Source organism: Perissodus microlepis, chromosome 22, assembly GCF_051167445.1.
Source record: "Perissodus microlepis isolate ML-2025 ecotype Zambia chromosome 22, ASM5116744v1, whole genome shotgun sequence".
Taxonomy (NCBI): Eukaryota; Metazoa; Chordata; class Actinopteri; order Cichliformes; family Cichlidae; genus Perissodus; species Perissodus microlepis.
The window spans coordinates 10290277-10310604 of record NC_140481.1 but is presented as its reverse complement, the minus strand read 5'-3'; the positions used below and the strand labels follow the sequence as shown (position 1 = coordinate 10310604).

General features: G+C 42.6%; 1 protein-coding gene across 2 annotated transcripts; it reads left to right on the top strand.

Moving 5' to 3' along the window:
* Nucleotides 1-79: 79 nt before the first annotated feature.
* Nucleotides 80-19803, top strand: trak1b (trafficking protein, kinesin binding 1b). Of its 2 annotated transcripts, XM_084918434.1 has the most exons (18): nucleotides 80-237; nucleotides 1146-1340; nucleotides 4065-4141; nucleotides 4265-4381; nucleotides 4456-4556; nucleotides 4685-4790; nucleotides 4880-4958; nucleotides 6906-7036; nucleotides 7140-7214; nucleotides 7311-7448; nucleotides 7528-7604; nucleotides 10017-10265; nucleotides 10379-10656; nucleotides 14590-14708; nucleotides 14888-15095; nucleotides 15308-15413; nucleotides 16279-16404; nucleotides 16760-19803. In XM_084918434.1, the coding sequence occupies exons 3-18, from the start codon at nucleotides 4091-4093 to the stop codon at nucleotides 17352-17354; spliced, it is 2556 nt and encodes an 851-aa protein (XP_084774560.1). In that variant the 5' UTR covers nucleotides 80-237; nucleotides 1146-1340; nucleotides 4065-4090; the 3' UTR covers nucleotides 17355-19803. The 2 variants fall into 2 exon arrangements, with proteins under 2 accessions (XP_084774560.1, XP_084774559.1); XM_084918433.1 differs by lacking the exons at nucleotides 80-237; nucleotides 1146-1340 and adding an exon at nucleotides 3171-3278.
* The last annotated feature ends 525 nt before the right edge of the window (nucleotides 19804-20328 follow it).

Genomic DNA, 20328 nt, shown 5'->3' with positions numbered 1-20328 from the left:
TCCCGTGTCACCGTTACAACAGTGGAGCTCCAGCTCCATGGCCCCCGTCTCTCTCCGCTAGCGAGAGGTGAGCCAAGCTGGCCTCCCCAGCCCCCTCCTTGTCCCAGGACCCGGAGTCAGAGCCTGAGCCCGACCGGCGGCACAACCACGAGGAGCAGTATGTGAGCGTGGGCGAGTACAACCAGCCCGAGACACGTCCGGAGCCTCCCGACTGCAGGGACGCCGAAACCATCACAGGTGCAGAAGAACTCAGATCATCCAAAAGTCCAAATATAGCAACAAAATTTGGAGTATGCAGCTCACCGTCTGGTGACAGTGTTGAAATTACTATTCTAATAAATCTTTTTTTTTAAATAGTTTTATTAATAAAGTATTGCTTTCTCTTCTTCTTTTTCTTCTTCTTCTTAAAAAAAACAAACAATTTTATATGTGCAATTCCAAACGTAATTTTTCAAAATAAAAGTTACTTTTCCACAATTTGCACATGGATGTAGCCATGCATCAAAGTAAAGTGATACCAGTTGGTGAAACTAGTCTTTTACCATTCTAAGCTTGCAGTCATAATTAAGTTAAAATGCACAAGTGTTTCTTTTTGTTTTTAAAGTACAGTATTGCTTGTTTTTCAAAATATTTCACATTAAATAGGACGTGTTATGTTAAATTCCAGCTCCACAGTTTCATTCATGGACTCTACTAGAGTAGCTTTGCATGATTGACAGATCAAGACAATCCTGTGCTATTGGTGTAGCCCCTCAGCTTTTTTTTGCCCTTCCCCCTTCCTTTAAGCCAGCTTTCACCTGATTGGCTGCTCCGTGTAAACATTAGCTTTGAACCCACAGGTGTCCAGGGGCCAGAGCCGTGTGCTGTCTGATGTCTTTATTTGAAACATTGGCTGTGTTTAAAACAGGTCCTCTTACAAAAAAAAAAAAAAGTTTTGTGAAGAGTTATCTGATTTTATTTTAGCAGAATATTTTTTGTCTCTGATTAAACGTAAACCTGCCTTTCAAATGTTTGATCAGATTTAATGTCGGCCATCACAAACCTGACTCGCTGTGGTCACGCAGGGAATGAGTGGAGAAAAAACCCACCCGTCTCATCCACCCTCATCCCCTCTCGCTCTCTCTCTCTCTCCCTCTAATGTTCAGATGTCTGTAACAGCACTGACCTGCCGGAGTTTGAGATCATCAGTCTTCTGGAGGAGCAGCTGCCGGTGTACCGCTTGCGGGCTGACACTGTCTACGGCTACGACCATGACGACTGGCTCCACACGCCCCTCGTCGCTCCTGAGGCCAGGCTCGACCTGACCACCGAGCAGATCGAAGAGACACTAAAATACTTCTGTAAGTCTGCGCGATCGCATCAGTACTTTACATGTTTCACACCGAGACAGACTGAAAGCAAGAAGGAAAAGCTGCCGAAGGCAATGATAACAGAACTCTCTATTTAAAGGTTTCAGGTTATAACTGAAACGTTGTTTATCAATATTAAAATTGCAGAAGTGTTTCAGTCGAAAAGCTTTAGAATACAAATAATTTTAATGACAGCAAAAAGTACAAATTATAGTCGACGTGCACTCAAATGGGGTAGATGTTATAAAGAGGTACTCGGGTGTTCTACTTGCCTTTATGGGTCTTTCCCTTAAAATCATTTGATAACCCCTCCTACAGTAGATGAACAAGACAGGTTTCGAATAGCCCTTTGATGTCTTTTATGAATCTGTTTGACTTAATGCTCAAAGTTAAGCCATAAAAACATTTGGATACCAAGCCCTTTATTTCTGTTTGGCCCTGAAACATGAATGCATCTTCGTTTATTCTGGATAATTGCTGCGCTCCCTGTATATCATATCAGCACTCTGCTTAATTCGCTGCTTTATGAGTAGGCAGAAGAGGTTTATGGAGTAAGGACAGCACTGTCTGCAGAGGCTTTCTCACATTAAAGATTAATGTGCAATATTAAACAATATTAACTCTTGCTGTCATCGCGTTACATTGTTCTTTGAATCTTTGATGGCATCTGTTTATAAAGTATAACCTGAGCCACCAAGCATCCGCCATAAAATCTGTGCAAAATCAAACATGCTGATCATCAAGATGCAGATGGAGGAGGACGTGCCGCTGGTGGGCGTGACACAACACGATGTGATTGACATTTTGAAGATCAGATACATTTGAGTAGAGTGATCTTCAATAAGATGTTAATGTTAGATTTGGGTTGTTTGTTTTCTATTCTAATCTAGTCTGTCTTTGTCCTATATGGATAAAGCTGGTATTTCAGCTTCTGTCCACATGGTTGTCTCTAATAACCCAGTATGAAAAAGTGGACAAAATGAAAATACGGTGTGTAAAATGTGAATAAAGGCAGAATGCATTGATCTGCAAATCAAATACATTTAAATTAAGTTTAAACATTTCATTTTTTCTGCTATCTGTGTTCTCTTGTGGATAAAATATGGGTTTATGAGATTTGGAAATCGCTGCATTATCTTTTTATTCATATTTTTACTTACTTAATACTTTGGGAATTGGGGTTGTATAGTTGGTAAAATCAATCCTATGGCTTTTGCAAATGACTTTTTCCTTGACCCACATGGAAAACTTGCACGATGGAAAGATGTGAAGAAGAATTTAGGTCGTCTAATGAAAAGAGGAAGAATCTGACTGGCTTACTGAGACGTTAGATCGTGTCACGTGAAGGATGTTGTCTGAAACATTGTTGAATTTTTTTCTTCATTTATTTTGTGCGTATCTGAGATTGATTGGTACAGTTATAATTTCTAAGATTGAGTTTTTACAGTTCAGATAGACTCATCCCTGATCTTTGCTCAGATAAAAGATGATTTCAGCTTTGACATCTTAGCATACAGCTAAGTTGTTTAATTGCTGAGGAAGTTTGATTACGGGTTGCCAGTCTATTGTGTTAGCAGCGGTGCTAAAGAATGAGTCAGAAGACAGAGGATGTGAGGTAATGAAAGAAAGGTGAAAATGAGAGAAGTGGGAGTCACTTCTATTGACTCTGTCCTGGATAATGCATCCTCGCCTGTCCAATCATAACACAACTTCCACTTCACCTCCGCAGCTGTGGAACCAAAACGGATGCACACACGCTCTCTCTCATCTCTCCACCTACCTTGTTCTCGCTCCACCAACACAGGGACGTCCGTGTGGGTGGAGGGTAATATAGTCTGTAAGCCTGTGATACAGTAGCTGAGCAGTGGCATGAGAGAGACAGAAAGCAAATGGATCAGTGTTTTGGACCAGCGGTCGATTGTCATCAAGGCAAGTGGAGGATACGGACAGCAAGAGCAGAGATCAGAAAGGGATGAGTGTGGGCCGGAGGACTGCTCAATGTTAAGATGCGATCAAATGATTGGGATATTAGTTTCTTTTCAGTACTCTGATTTTTGTTGAATGTCGTTGTTCCTCTTTGCTTCCTGACTGCGGTGGATTACAGGCTGCAGTCTCATCATTTCAGAGCTCCAGTAATGCAGAAAAGCTGTATTATTTCTTGCTGATAGTTTTGCTCCGGTGTTTGTTTCTTAGTTAGTTCGCCTCACTAAGATGACGCATGTCTCCTGTCTAATTTCCACGGCTATCTGTTGTACCCCTGTAAACCAGCGCTGATCACTATTTCAGTGCCATCACCTAAATTTGCTTTCAGAAATGGGAAGTTTTTGTGTTGTTTAGAGTACCAACAGGATTACAGAGGCTTACCATAATGGATTCGATAACTTTGTGCAGCACGTTATCGATTCGAGCTCGGAAGTCAATAATTGCTGCCAACCCCGCAGCAGCAGAGCCACACGCTGTGCGCCATGGAACACGACCCTTTCCCCTTTAACGCCTGCTCGTGCATTTCCAAACAGTGGTGATGGAAGTGGTGCACGCTATACGTGGCACATCCACTTCCTCTGAGTGTGTAAATACTCTTTGTGTTACATAATGGGGCAGTTTTTGCATGCAGTCACACATGTTTGCAGATCACAACTCAAGTGGTGGGATGACCAGAAGGTCATTCAGTGTTTTGATGTTCGGTTGGGTTTTCTTTTTTTGTTTTTTCCACAGTGCTATGTGCAGACAGAGTGGGCCAGATGACGAAAACCTACAATGACATTGATGCTGTCACACGTTTGTTGGAAGAGGTGAGGTATTTTAATTTTGCCAGTTCTTTGAGGGTAAATTGAAGCTTTTCTTTTTTTAATCAGACCAAATGATAATGAGATGTTCCTCTCCTCTGTTTGCTTCTCCTACATTGCAACCAATAGAAAGAGAGAGATCTGGAGCTTGCTGCAAAGATTGGCCAGTCGCTCCTTAAGAAGAACCGGACTCTCACAGAGCAGAAGGAGTATTTGGAGGAACAAGTGGGACAAATCACAGAGGAGGTATGCCTCACAGAAATTTAGACCAGGAAATGTTTTGGTGCTACAGGTGTTGAACAGTACCTGTCCTCCTGCAGGTTGCCCAGCTGCACCATGAGCTGAACCTCAAGGATGAGCTGCTGCAGTTTTACACCAATGCAGCTGAAGAGATCGAGGATGAATCCAGCAGTTCCCCAACGTTAGTTTCCTTTCTTAATGTCACTCCTAAAATGTGTGAATACTGTTACCATTTCACAGGTGTAAAAATATAACCTCACTTGTACTGGCTGTAAATTCCATGCTAAAATTTGTGTTTGTATCCTGAAGGGGTAAAAAAAGCAAAGTGGAAACTGCTTCAGGAGGCTTTGTGAGCGACACGCTCCAAAAGAAACTCAAAGAGCTGGAAGAGGAGAACCTGTCACTCCGCTCAGAGGTATCACACGCAGTATTGAGGAAAACACGGGAGGTGAGTTACCGAAACGGCTCAGAGTATTTTGTGTAATTGTGGACGTCTACTCGCAGGCTAACCATCTAAAGTCAGAGACCGAAACTTATGAAGAAAAGGAGCAGCAGCTTGTGAACGACTGTGTCAAAGAGCTCAGTGAGTTTTGTCTTGCCACCAATTTCTTTTTTGGAGCTTCTGTGTGTGAAATTGCCTGTTTTTCTTTACACAACTCCCTCCAAGAGTTTGCATGCTGTGTAATATTTGAATAAAAACACAATGCAATCACTCTACAGTATATAATATGGCTGCAGCTTCCAGGGCAGAATATTGAAGCCAGAGTGGAAGTGCCTTAAATCTGGATTCTACTGGATGGCAAAAGCTGTGGTAGACTTCCTGTCCTATATGTAACTGTCCCAAAAGTCTACGAGAAAATGGCTTTATGACTTGACCTCTTTAAACACTTTCCTGCTGAGTTTGACTTGGTTTGGATCATGCTGGATAAAAAGTTAAGTCTGTGAAGGGTTATCTTTGGTAAGAAACTCCAAGTTCAATAGCTGATCATTTTCACATTTAGTCACATCTTGTCAAGTAGTTAGTAGTAGTTCGAGTTTGTTGTTTCATAGTGAGACTCTTTCTTCTTCATCACATCTGCGGCTTTGCAATAAAGTAACAGCGAAAATGCATCGTCAAAGCAGTACTTCAGAAATCATTGAGTGATGTCGTGGTAGCTACATCCACCTTTTATATTGTGTATGGCAATGACGCAACTCATTTAGAATCATATCTTGTTACAACTTTATCTAATTTTTAATTGGATTTAATCAGCATTTTTGAAGAGCAGACAACAGACTGAAAAATATATAGTGAAAAATTTTTTTTTTTGTGGAAGGGTGGAGGGCCCACTCCAGGTCAGGGACAAGTTCCTGCCCCAAGTGGAGGAGTTCAAGTATCTCGGGGTCTTGTTCGCGAGTGATGGGAGAAGGGAGCAGGAGATCGACAGACGGATTGGTGCAGCGGCCGCAGTGATGCGGACGCTGCACCGGTCTGTTGTGGTGAAGAGAGAGCTGAGTGTAAAAGCGAAACTCTCAATTTACCGGTCGATCTACGTCCGTACCCTCACCTATGGCCACGAGCTGTTGGTAGTGACCGAAAGAACGAGATCGTGAATACAAGCGGTGGAAATGGGCTTCCTCCAAAGGGTGGCTGGCCTCTCCCTTAGAGATAGGGTGAGAAGTTCGGCCATTCGGGAGGGGCTCAGAGTAGAGCCGCTGCTCCTCCACATCGAAAGGAGCCAGTTGAGGTGATTCGGGCATCTGACAAGGATTCCTCCTGGGCACCTCCTAGGTGAGGTTTTCCAGGAGGCCCCGGGACAGACCCGGGGCACGCTGGAGAGATTATATCTCTTGGCTGGCCTGGGAACGCCTTGGTGTTCCCCCAGACAAGCTGGAGGAGGTGGCTGGGTAGAGGGAGGTCTGGGCTTCTCTGCTTGGGCTGCTGCCCCCACGACCCGGCCCCGGATAAGCGGAAGAAAATGGATGGATGGATGCCGCTCCCTGAGCCTGGCTGGAGTTTTTTCCTGTTAAAAGGGAGTTTTTCGTTTCCACTGTCAGAGTGGTCGCTCACAGATGTATGACAGTTTGTTTATAACAAAAAAAAATGCCCTCCATAACTCGAGATTTGGAGAAAATAACTTCAAATTTCAAGTAATGGATGGCAGTTTTATTTTTTCAGTGGTGGAATCAAGCTTCTGTACATGGGGGATCAGCTGATTGTTGGTTGGTTGTCTCTCTAACACTGTAGGGTCTCTGTCGTGCAATGTAAAGCACCTTGAGCTGACCGTTGTTGTGAACGTATAGAAATTGTACTGCATGTTCCTGTTTTTGAGGTTAGCAGTAGCAAAGTCAAAATGACTATTTTTTTTAAACCTTAAAAATTATTATTTTTAAAGTTTTTATTTCAGTGTTTCATTGCACTTTAAATATAAATTTGAAGTGTTCTGATTTCATTTATATTTCATGTGCAGTGCAGAAAAATGTTTTTTCTCGACACATTTTGTTCTCATTTTTCTCTGTGCTCTTTTTGAACTCCCTGTCAAACTTTAAGGGTTGTCCAGTCTTCAGATTTCTGCCATAGCGGAGGAACTGGCCCGTAAGACTGAAGACGCATCACGACAGCAAGAAGAGATCACACACCTCCTCTCTCAGATAGTAGATCTGCAAAAGAAAGCCAAATCTGTGAGTATATAAGCACACAGGTATATACTTTGACTGGTTATATTTTTACTGGTCTTGTCCTGTTTAGCTGTTTGCTCAGTCAAAGCTGCATTTGTGTGTCTAGTATGCAGTGGAAAATGAGGAGCTCTCTCAACACCTGCTGGCAGCTAAAGATGCCCAAAGGCAGCTCACAGCAGAGGTAACTTCTCTTTGCTTTCCAAGCTTGTCCCCAATCACAGTTGGTTCCGTAAATACTGTGAATGTGAGTTTAATTGCTGTGTTTACAATACAACAGCTCCAGGAGTTAGAAGAGAAGTACTCAGAGTGCATTGAGATGTTGCATGAAGCTCAGGAGGAGCTGAAGAACCTGAGAAACAGAAACTACCCTGCAGGAACCCCACGCCGCTATCACCCGCTGGGACTGTACCCGATGGTGAGTTACTGTAAAAGTGTGTGTGCCTCTCTTTGCTTGTATGCATTGTATTCCCCTCTTAAAAGTTTATATGTTGCAGGACTCTCTGGCAGCTGAGATTGAGGGAACGATGAGGAAGGAGCTGAGTCTTGATGACCCAGAGTGTGAAGAACAGAAGTAGGTATTCATGCATGCATACTAGATGCCAATTCCCAAACATGGGAACAGGTTTGGGAATTGTTTGATCAAAAGAGTTGGCAATAAGTAATGGACAGACAGTAGAAATAGATAGCCAAAATAAATATACTACGGTGAAAAGTAAATGCATAAGTAATTGTCAAAAAAAGTGATAAACTAGCCAGCATAGCTCACTAAAAGTCTTTTCAAAACTTTTTCTAAAAGTATACATAAGCAGTAGCGGTTTTTGATACAGGCGACACGGGCGGTTGCCCGGGGCGGCATCATGGTGGGGGGCGTACTCATGCTGCTCCAACATCAGCCAGCGCATATCGGGAATGGCATAGGCACCGATTGGTTTTCTATCGCCCATTTGCTGGGAGTAAGGGCGCCCTCCGTTTGCGAGGTGCGCCTGCTGCTTGCGGCACAGGAAGGAGAGGGTGGGGCAGCGGGGGATTCTCTGGCTGGCTGGAGCAGCATCTAATAACCAACTTGCAAAATAAAACAAAATAAAAACAAAACAACAAACACGAAAACACCAGACATTATGATACAGCCTTATAATGTGCACTGATGTTTTTTCGAAATTCTATAAAGTGAGCGCGAGAGCCCTCGGTGCGCCTGCTCGCTGCTGAAGTCAAAGTAAACTTTGTCATCTCCGCTACATACAGTCCAGTATATAGAGAGACGACGAGACGACGAGGCTCCAGTTACAGCAGTGCAAGTAAACAAACAATATATATAAGAAGAGTAAGAAAATAAATATACACTTTAGGACCAGGGATAAAGGGATTAATAACAATTTAAAATTTATAATTTACAGTTTGATGATTTAAAGTCTCACACACAACCCGTCGAAAGGGGGGGGGGCTGCTTCCAAATAGAGCACATTTCATTCATAATATTGTAAATCCAAGCCCATTATCTATTCATGATTAATCCTGGGTTGTGCAAAATCCAGAGGGAGTGTTCGCCCGGGGCACCAAACAGGCTAGGACCGCCACTGTACATAAGCATAGTCAAAGTTATGAATACAGTGTATATGAGAGGAATGTAACCACTGTGACCTCACCTACTGAGTTTGGACTTTTGGAAATGTTTAGCTTTAGCATTAGCATTGTAGCCACTGTCATGTTCTTTTTTAGAAGCCTGAAGTTACCATGTCTGGATGAACAGGTGGCGTATTAAATTATCAGCTAATGCTAGCAGACTTTTATTTAGCAAGCTGTATAGCTAAAATACACAGACACTGTTAATTTGTGCTAAATACCAGATCTGATACAGTTGGAGAGGATTAGCTAAACTGCTAAATCTCATTCTAGCTAAAATTGCTAGCTATAATAGTTAAATTGTTAAAAAATAGTAACAAAACCTAATGAATACACTTATAATAAAGTAGTAGCTTAAAATAGGAAAAGACTGGGTAAAATGTAAAGTGTAATGAAATGAAGTGTAACTGATGAATGGTAATCATACAGAAATTCCTTATTAAATCGCTAATAATGGACACTACTGTCTACTACGCTGTCATGAAGTTCTGTGAAAAACTAAGCACACCATGTTAAAAGGGTAAGTTGCAGCCAGGTGCTTATAATCAAATGCACTTGATTAACTGATCATCAGCAAGTGTGGGTACCTCTCTTTTGGCAGTTTCCTGGTCTGTAGCATTCGGGTATGTGTTAACATAGTACTACAGTCTTCCTAGTTGTGGGCGTCCAAAAAAAATCACCCAAAGTTTAAACCATGCAATGCTTAAGAAACTGCACAAAAATCGAAAGCTACTTCTTGGACTCCACTGCTTTCTGGAGACTTCTGGTCATAATTCACAGCCATCTGTCTGACAGCTAAATCTTAGCATTAGTGACAATGATCCCAAGCACAGCAACAACTGTTCAAAAGCATGAAAAAGAAAAGAATCAAGGTTTTGTAATGATCCAGTCGATGTCCAGACCTCAACTCTACTGAGTTATGTTGCAAGACCTTAAGAGACCTGTGCTCAAATGAATGCCTGGAAACCTCAATAAACTGAAGCAACATTGTAAAGAAGAGTGGACCAAAATTCCTCCACAACAATGTGAGAGATGGCTTAAGTCATAGAGAAGACAATCGCTTCAGGTTATTACTGATGGTTCTATAACCTACATGGAGTATTAGTTTTTCACAGAACTCCATAGTGTCACAAGAAAACTTTCTTTTTCACACGGCTATGGTGGATGGTGTTCTTCACTCTGATTGTTAGTCGCTTTAAACACTCGACTTAAAGTTGGGATTTGTTTAATGTTAAGAGTTCAAATAAATGTAACCTTGGTGAAGCGTTCTTGAGTCCATCTTTGGGAGTAACTTAGGTAAAAAGGTTTGTGAACCACCGTTGAAGAGCATCAGTATAATACTCCTATGTTTGACTGTGTGCAGGGTCCATCGGAAACGTGTATTTGAGACGGTCAAAAATGTTAACCAGACAGTTCGTCAGCGTTCTCTGACTCCAACCAACTCCAACATCCCGGGTTCTAACCAGTCCCTGTCAGCTCGAACGTCACCCCAATCGAGTGGTCTCTCCACACCCCACTCCAGCATATTTGGAGGTGACCTTAGTGGAGAAAGTGTAGCCCTTGATAACCGAACGCAGAGCATCCTAATGGAGACAGCATCCAATCAGGACAGGTAAGACCGAGATAAGCTGTTGTCATCTGCATGAATCAAACTCAGTTTTCTCAAGAATGATTTTATTTTAAAACATTTGATTGATTTTTGTTTTAACCCTGCTCTGTCAACAGCACAGAGGGCCAGGAGAAGAAGGCAAGTGGGGCAGAGGACTTGCGGCTTGCTCTGCGTCGCCTGTCTTTGCGCCGACAAAACAATTTAAGTGAAAGGCGCTTCTTTGAAGAGGAGCGAGAGCGACGGCGGGGAGGACACCCTGGACTCCACGATGCCCTCAGCCAGGAGAGTCTCTTAACCCCATCTGAAAGCATCATGTCCCTCGGAAACCTCCACCTCTGGGCCTCGCGAGGGCCCTACCTCCCCGACAAGCTTCAGATCGTCAAACCACTCGAAGGTGAGGTAGAAAGGGAGCACGGAACGAATGGCAAGGCAGGGAGGAACCTGGAAGGAGAGAGGCACCGAGGGGCCGGGGCAAAAAAAGGGAGCAGGCAGGGCTGGGGAACAGAGGGGGAGAGGAGGCAAGATGGCAGTCAAGGGGAAAGGGAGAGAGTGTGGGGATGGACGAGGAAGACTGGAGCTGGAATAGAGAGGGAGAGGGGAAGGAGGTGGGCTAGAGACCGAGCCGGCAGCAAGAAGATGAGGAGTGCGCAAGAGTGGACAGAGAGGCCCCTGTCTCTGATGCTCTTCAACTCTTTCTGGTCTCTGATGCATCATCACAAGTCTGGCAGCTTTGCATCTCCACACAGCTATTACAAAGAAACCCAGCCCAGAGGGTGGCTTTGAGCACTCATGCACTACACGGAGGAAGTAAGACGGAGTCTATCCAAATCACTGGCTGCTGCTCATGAACTGATCGGGGGCTAAAAGGGGAAACAGGCAGACCTTAGGTCTATACAGTGTGATAGAGTCACAGTAGTATTCAGTCAGCATGTACAATTAAGGAGCTGGTGTCTTAGATTTAACCTTAAAGAAGATTATGCTCATTTCCAGATCAGTGCCAAATATTTATTACTGGACTCTGTGCTAGATTAGTTTTATATGATTCACAGTTCAAACTAACCTTATTTATCTTTACTGAACCTTGGTACCTTTGTCAGAAACGGACTGTTGTGGCTTCCTGCCTGTTCTTTTTAAGGCGCGTGTCTTCTGGTTGGTTGTCCCTCGCAAACAGAAGGTTTAAAACTACTGACAAACAGTGTTGCCAACATATTTAGTAAGTTTTCAGATCCCCTTAGCGACTTTTTTTCTAAAAAGCAACCCGTGCCAAAGCGCTCATAGGCGGCGGATCGTCCTCACGCAGAAGTTGCCCCCAGCTGCTGTCAGAACAGGACATGTTCACCCAGTGGCGGTCCTAGCCTGTTTGGCGCCCTGGGCGAATACTCCCTCTGGCGCCCCCCCCTCCACACACACACATAAAACATATTAAGGATTGTACATTGACATAAAAATGTTCAGTTCAATTCAATTTTATTTATATAGCACCAAATCACAACAAAAGTTGCCTCAAGGCGCTTCATAGATACAGAGAAAAACCCAACAATCATATGACCCCCTATGAGCAAGCACTTTGGCGACAGTTAAAACTCCCTTTTAACAGGAAGAAACCTCCGGCAGAACCAGGCTCAGAGAGGGGCGGCCATCTGCTGTGACCGGTTGGGGTGAGAGAAGGAAGAAGTTGTCGGAACAATACTGAATTTCACCAGAGAAACACACACACACACATATGAAGAGAGAGAGAGTATGCATTGTATGCAAACGGCTACCAAACAGCCATCATAATTTGTCATACAATGAGAACAGGAAGAATCAACAATTGACAATGACTAATTAATATTAAAATCTGTAACATAATGAATTGCTTGGAGTTTAGTCTGTTACTGTTAGTATTTCTTCTTGGAGCAACTGTAACCCACATAATTTCCTTAGGGATTAATAAAGTATTCTGATTCTGATTGTTTCAGGATACATGACCTGCCATTATCCAATGCTGCTTACCTGTATCATTTGCTCGTTTCTCCTCCTCTTCTTTTCTATGTTTTCTAAACTGAGCACCTGATGGCTTTGAACTTTCTTGTCCATCTTCCATTGGTTTTAATTTTGCACTCCAGTATGAACACCCATCCCTCAACCCGAGGATCACCACAACATAACCTAACAGACCTACACCTTAGTTCACAGATTCATTTTGTCTAGGGTTTATTTCTGGGATTTCGCACAACCCAGGATTCAAATCATGAATACATAATGGGCTTGGATTTACAACATTATGAAATGTGCTCTATTTGGAAGAAGCCGGTCCCCCTCCCCTATCGACGGGTTGTGTGTGAGACTTTAAATCATCAAACTGTAAAATATACATTTTAAATTGTTATTGATCCCTTTACCCCTAGTCTTAAGTGTATATTTATTTTCTTACTCTTCTTACTGCTGTAACTGGAGCCTCGTCGTCTCATCTCTCTATATACTGGACTGTATGTAGCGGAGATGACAATAAAGTTTACTTTGACTTCAGCAGCAAGCAGGCGCACCGAGGGCTCTCGCGCTCACTTTATAGAATTTCGAAAAAACATCGGTGCATATATAAGTCTGTATCATACTGTCTGGTGTTTTCGTGTTTGTTGGTTTTTTTTATTTTGTTTTATTTTGCAAGTTGGTTATTAGATGCTGCTCCAGCCAGCCAGAGAATCCCCCGCCGCCCCGGCCGCAAGCAGCAGGCGCACCTCGCAAACGGAGGGCGCTCTTACTCCCAGCAAATGGGCGATAGAAAACCGATCGGTGCCTATGCCATTCCCAATATGCGCTGGCATGATGTCGGAGCAGCATGAGTACGAGTAATTTTTCATTTTTATTTTTTTTTCCGATGCCCGTGATGCCGCCCCGGCAAACCGCCCGTGTCGCAAAAACCGCTACTGTGTTCACCCCTACGCGTCCAAACTGCAAATGAATCGCACATGAGCGAAGCTGCTGCTCCCGCCCTGACAATAACAGTCAGTTCTTCTTTTACTCTTACTTTTTGTGGATCACAAGGTTTAAAACTACTTTAAAAACACACACACAAACACAAAAAGTAACTCCGCCAGACTGCCTATTTCGGGTCACTTTTGCCGGTACCAAGCCTGGATAAAGGAGGAGAGTTGGAATTGTGACATAATAAAAAACAATAATTGCTAAAAGAAATTTAATTTGTAATTCTAAATATATCCTAAATGCATTTAGGCTGTTTTTTTTTTACTGACTTTATGTCTCTTAAACAATGTTATTTCTCTCTCCTACAACGTAGTTTGCAAATACATAAGCATCACCAATTATGCTAATTAAGTGATGACGTCATTTAGCGACTTCTAGCGACTTTTAGGACAACCAATAGCGATTTTCCTTACTGAGGAGTTGGCAACACTGCTGTCAAAGTTGACAAAGTTAGGGAAACCTGCTCTTGCTGGCCATTAAGACAAGGCTGAATCGCGAGCTTCAGGGATTATTTGCACATACTCTGAGGTCTTTATATGAAACTTTGGCTATGTTTATTATGAGCGTCCAGCACTGTAATGGTATACTCTGTATGCAATAGAAAATAATGCAAAGTAGAATAGAACCACTCAAAACAGGTTCCTTTGGCCTGTGCTGCCCTCTGCTGGTAATATTTTATACTTTATTTAAACTGAATCTATCCCCCATGCAGAAGCCCTGCTGTTGTGGATTTGTTTATATGTATTCTTATATATTTATACACGTTGTTCTGTCCATATTCATTCGTAACTTAGAATTTTTTAAGCTTTTTCATTTTTTCACTGCTCACTCTGTCTGTTTATTTTCTGTCATTAATCCATGTGGCTGTCTTAATAAAAAGATTCTCATTCTGCTTTGCTCCTCCATTTCATTTCCTTTTCATACCATTCCTCTGATATTCATAGCTTTTTGATATTCACCTTTCTCTGCCATCCTCTTCACTTATAGTATTAGCTTCATCTTCACTTTTTTATTGAATGGATGAGCTCTTTAGAGAAAAGGATCTAAAATACTTTTTGTTCTTAATTGCATGAATTACTGGCTGACACTCTGAGATATGTGTGTGCACAATATCTGTTTTGTTGCTGTTACTGCTAGTTACTTCTCAGTTACATATAATTCTTAAAACCTGTTAACATAGGAATGCCTTTTAAAATGCTAACAAGTATTTTCAGGAGATTTAAGGTATAAAACATCTGCTGAAGGTAAAGCAGCCAGTTGAAAAAGTTTCATATTCCCCTAAATGTTTTTTTGTCTGTGTGTTTGGAGATGGTGCAGGTGGAGTTAAGTACATTAAGTTAAATCCACTTCTCTCCACCAGGATCTGCCACTCTGCACCACTGGCAGCAGTTAGCCCAGCCTCACCTGGGTGTGATCTTGGACGCCAGGCCAGGAGTTGTGCCAAAGGGCTACAGACCTCTAGAACTAGAGCTGGAGCAGGTCTGTGTGTGAGGTTTCTCTGCGTGTATCTGTTGTGTTCACGCTAAACCATCTCCGTTGATTACATGTACCGCTGTATTGGTTTAAACTTAGGCCCAACCTCAGGTAACGAGAATCAAACCTTATCACCTGTAAAGCACTCCTCTCCCTTCCCTGCATGGCTCTTTGTTTGTGTTAAGGCGTACCCATGGGGCGGCTTTGAGGAGGATGAACCAGGAGAGCAATACTTCCAAAATCTTCCCACCTCCTCAGCTTCTGCCTCATCGGCAGTGGCCCCCACCTCCAGTACAAGTGACGCCAACCTCGTACAGCCTTCAGTCACCCTGGCCCCACCTTCTCCGCCCTCACCATCACCATCACCACACCTCAGCAACACCGATGCTCTGGGTGAGGACATATAGTAAATTTTCATTGACTCTAAATACATTATACTGCCAGAAGTATAATTAAGAATGGATTTCACTCAAGTTCATATGCGTGTGAAGGTGAGCAAACACTTCTGGCAGTATAGTGCATAAATACTTCCACATTGTTGAACATGTATAAAAGGCTAAAATGTGCTGACTGACAGTGACGGGCTGTGTGTGTTTGACTTCCAGCTGCATACTACCCAGGTAAATGCATGGCTCACACCAGCTCCACTTACACCTTTACAACCTGTCGGATCCTCCATCCAACTGATGAGCAGACGCGGGTTACGCCAAGGTGAGTGGCATCATTAAGTGTCTGTGATCAGAGTCGACTCTTTGTTATTATTCGAGCCACCGAAAGTCACACATAGTGTTAGTTCAGGCAGGCGATGAGAATGACAGTTCTCACTATGGGCACACTCTTTAAGCTCCTTTAGCCTGCCTATACCTGGTGCACATCTGCATGCTGCTTTGTAACCCACCTCCTCCCCAGCATAACCTTTTAATGCTACTCTACTCAGAGCCGGGGGCTTGTTGCTGCTTCCCAGAGCCATGGACATCGTTGCACATGGAAATATCTTTTTTCTGTTTAGAGTGACCCTGACTAAATTTACCTATAACTGACTCCTGCAGAATTGAGCTTTTCTGCTAAAAATGGTCTTATAACGACACTTAAAATGAAACTCTGGCTCTGAGTTTTCTTTGTATTATTGTAGGGTCTTTACCTTACAATAAAAAAAAAATCGAGTAATTCATTTTTATAAAAATTAGTAAATGTTTTTCTTCGAGAAGCGCGCCCTTTTAGAAAGTGAAAACTGCACACACTGTAGTGACAAGAAAAATTAAGTGGGAAAAAACTAATGCAGTTCTTAAAAAAAGTCATTTAAATACGCCGTTCAGATACATCATGTTTCTAGAAGCCGAAAGAGTGCTAAATGTGCACTCATTCTGAATTTGATTGGATCTCACAGGGCGGGTCTAGGCAGGACACTTAGTCAGTTTTCTGATAGACAGTGGGAAGGTGCTGAATTATACATGCAGCTGCTTATATTTTGAACACCCGCTGTAGTTCTGGTTTTAATGATGAGACCATCTGAAAGTGTGATTTATATATTTTAATTTTTTTGTTAACCTAGATGAAATCTTCTCATTCCCTCCAGTTTAAACCCAGTGCCTGCATCGTCCTCCTGTGTGATGACCAGCACTCTGCTGGGTACTCCTGCTGCTACTCCCTGCACGTCCCGCAGGCTCAGTCTCAGGCCCTCTGAATCCTCAACAAACCTCAGGCAAGAAACTGCATATTCTGACATTTTCCTTTTTATTTAAAAGACAAAGTAAAATCAAAAGATTGTTTTAGCTAATTTCATATTTTATATAATGTCATATTTAATTGAGTGCATATAAAAAGTAAGTTTGCATTCAACTGCATGAGATCACAGACTTGTGGTATTGTAAGCATTAATGCCTTCCCTCTCTGTCGGGCTGAATGCTTCCTTTGGTTGACAGGTGTAGTTCCTTGGTTATAGCTGGCTGTTTATTTGGATAAATAATCAGCAGAAAAACTATATGCATTTGAGTTTGGTGTGAACTGTTCCTTTAAGAAAGGACATTATGTGTGTATTTTGTCTCATGTCTGTGCAGAGATGCTACACGCACCACCAGCACCTCCCTGGGGTTGGTACGTCTTCTCCAGGAGAGAGGAATCTCAGCAGCTGTGTATCACCAGAGCCAGGGCCTGGAGCAGGGTCAGGGCAGCGGAGGAGTCCTATTAAGCACCTCCATTGCCCCCAACCGAACACCTAATCCCGATCCTATGCGGCCCTCGACCCCTCCAAACTCTCCCACAAGACAGGGAGCTTCAGCTGTGCCAAGCTCCGCTGGGTTTGACTTCAAGAGTCCTTCTTATGAGAACTTCCTGGCTTCCAAACCAGCCCGTTCCATCCTGAAGGAGGTGACAGGGGGGATGAGAGGCAGGCAGCGAGGGAGGGACTGTGAAAGCCAAACAGACGTTAGCGTGGCCGTCCACAATCTGAACCTGGTAGACAAGGTGAAGCGGCTGGGTGTGGCTGGAGCCCCCGGAAGCAGAGCGATGAGCCCTGGTCCCATGCTAGGGCCTCTGGGTGGACTGCGTAGATCTGGCTCCCCTTTTGGACCTGATGGAATGAGGAGGAACCGGAGTTATCCAGGCATGGTTGGAGCCAGCATGGTCATGAAAGCCCCAGGGCCCCAAGAGTAGTCTGGATAGCTGCTGGCCAACAGGGTAGATGAGTAGGAGCCCAGCAGGGCCAAGGACTGGCTGTTGATCAGTCACCTGGAGCCCATAAAAATATTCACACTGTACAACAGCAACATGGCACTACTGACCTATTTCTAATCACAGCTACAGTTTTACACAAACACTACACCTCTGTAGTGCTTTACAGTGGTGATTCACGCTTGAACGAAGAGAAAAATAACTTAAAGGGTTAGTTCATCCAAACTACACAGCAACATCTTCTGACACAGCTCTGCTGGTATACTTTTGCTTTTGTGTGCCCAGATTTTGAGATATTGCTAAAATGACCGGACAGATTGGAGGCTCTTCTGTGTAAGCACTGAACAGTGACATTTAAAGACTTTCAGTTATTAAATTAAATTAAACGGTGATGACGAAGCTTACATTCTTTCTAGCTTTAACAGGTCTGAATTAAAATTTTTGCCAGAATTCCTGCCGAACTGAAAACAAGTGCTCCCACGTCACCTGCATTCATCTTCATTTTTATAAAAATTAGTAAGTGTTTTTCTTCGAGAAGCGAACTCTTTTTAATTTAATTATGTAAAAATTAAGGGGAAAAGGCTAATGCAGTTTTAGGGGGAAAAAAGTCATTTAATTATGCCGTTCAGGTACGTCATGCTTCTAAAAGCCAAGAGTGCTAAATGTGAATTTGATTGGATCTCACAGGACGGGTCTAGGCAGGAACACTTAGTCAGTTTTCTGATAGACAGTGGGAAGGTGCTGAATAATACATGCAGCTGCTTATATTTCGAACACCTGCTGTAGTTCTGGTTTTAATGATGAGACTAACTAAAAGTGATGGAGAGGCTCACCTTCTCTCTAGCTGCAACAGGTCTGAGTTTACATTTTTGCCAGAATTCCTGCAAAACTGAAATCAAACACACTCACCTCAGCTTTATTTTGACTTTAACTCTTAAGATGGTAACTAGTTTCTTCCATGTCAATGAGCAACAAATGCTTCTTATTAATCTAAAGTGGAAAACTGACAATATGTCTGCACCGAAATAAAAACACATTTACTTAAAGTTTTCTTAATCGGAAGCTAATAATATACATAAATATTTTGTCATTTTCTAATGCCCACGGATTGATCAGGAAAGAATTTATAGCATTTACATGCCATTAAGGGAGGAACCCTTAATGGTAGCTGTTCCCACCCTGTGGTGACATAAAGAATTGATGCAAGCAGCAGAAATGGGTCTCACTTAGAAATAAGGGGAGGAGCTTAGTTATTCAGGCGGGACTTGGAGGACTACTACTCCACATCAAAAGGAGGCAGTTGAGGGGGTGAATAGGATCACCTGATGACAAGTCCTACCCGGAGGAGGCAGAGGATGTATGGATGGATGCACAAGCACCCCCTATGAAAATGCTTTTGAGCATCTGGAAGTCTTTCCTTGTCATTGTTAGCATGTTGAGTTTTGCATGTAAGTCAAAGCACTCTTTATAGAGCTGCTGTAATCTCTGCTCACTCTCTAATATTCAGATATCTAAAATTCTGGACACACAAAGCCAGTTTTATGTAACTTAATTTTACATAATTAGGTGAACTGACCCGTTAAAACAGAATACACTGAAAGCGAGCTACTGAAATATCACTCGGATTCCTGCTTTGGAGACTGACTCTGCTGGCTAGATGTAGTACTCCCACTCTTGCCTTTTCTGAAACACATCCACAGAATCCCACGCACATCCAGACTCACACAGGTGCACTCTGCTAAATCTTCCATGCACTGGCTGGCTATTTGTAGTCGCTGTAGCACTGAAACATGCCTTTCTACTTCAATACTAGCAGATAAAAATTTCATAAGTGGTTTTAAAAAAAGTACACCGAATTCATAAAATATGTCATCCTCTGTCTCTCTCTCCTTTCTTTTGAAGGGATTAAGTGTGAGTCTGACAAGTCACTTTCACTAAATCATCAAATAGATTTCACGCCAGTGTTAAAGGTACTTCAGTTTCATTTTCTAAATGGCCGTTAGACAGTAAAGCTGATGGTACTTCCACTGAACTGGAGAGATCAATACACTGAGGGATTGCTTTATCGTGGTTGGAAGCTTTCAGCTATTTTTCCCTTATTGTTTTATGGTTGAAGAGAATGAAGCAATACAGTGCCTCAGCCTTTTGTGTTTTGTGATTTTCCCTTGTCATGCAGGTCCGAAGACACTCACACAACCATAGTTTGCACTTGTGTTTATTTATTTTAAAAAATCCTGATTTTAAGATATCTTTTTTGTAAAAAATAGCATTGTCTTACAGACTGTATATATATACTGTTCACAGTCACTATAATGTCATGTGTAGATGAACCATTATGTGTAGTGCTTTAACCAAGAACCACACATCGCTGTAAGTATCTGGGTGAGCATGTAATCAGGGTTTTTCCAAATAAAAAGTCATCAAACAATAATTTATTAATAGGATTTCTTTTCCCTTTCTGTGTGATGGAGTTTTAAAACATGACTCAGAATTGAAGCGGGGTAATAACGACGTAAAGAAAAGCCACACACGCAGGAAATGATTACTTGGCCTCCTCCAGCAGATGGTGCTCACAAATAACTCGACACGCGACGGCGAGGATGTGTATTGCGTTCATCTGTCTGTCTACAGTCATCATCCATTACCCATTCACCATCTGGATATCGTGGAGGGGATATGACGAAGGCTGCTTATTAAACTTAGGCTGGCCACAGGTGAATGAGAGGTGAGCAATAACCAAAAAATGTCACAGTGGCAGGCGGTGAGTCTAATTAGAAAAAATAAACTGGTTTCAAATGCCAGTGACGTCGCTCATGTCAGATATTTGTCATCTTACAGAAGCATTTTGATAATCTTATTTCATAACCTTATTTTTGTTGGATGTAATGACACAGCCCCAACAGATGAGCTTTGGTACCTGTCGTATACCAGACGAGCTCATTTTAGGTGATAGTGG

Excerpts from the sequence above, each read along its gene's own strand:
- trak1b (XM_084918433.1), top strand. The coding sequence starts at position 3,239 with ATGGATCAGTGTTTTGGACCAGCGGTCGATTGTCATCAAG. Across the intron at positions 4,382-4,455 it reads TGGGACAAATCACAGAGGAG|GTTGCCCAGCTGCACCATGA; the intron begins GTATGCCTCACA and ends GTCCTCCTGCAG. Across the intron at positions 7,605-10,016 it reads CCAGAGTGTGAAGAACAGAA|GGTCCATCGGAAACGTGTAT; the intron begins GTAGGTATTCAT and ends GACTGTGTGCAG.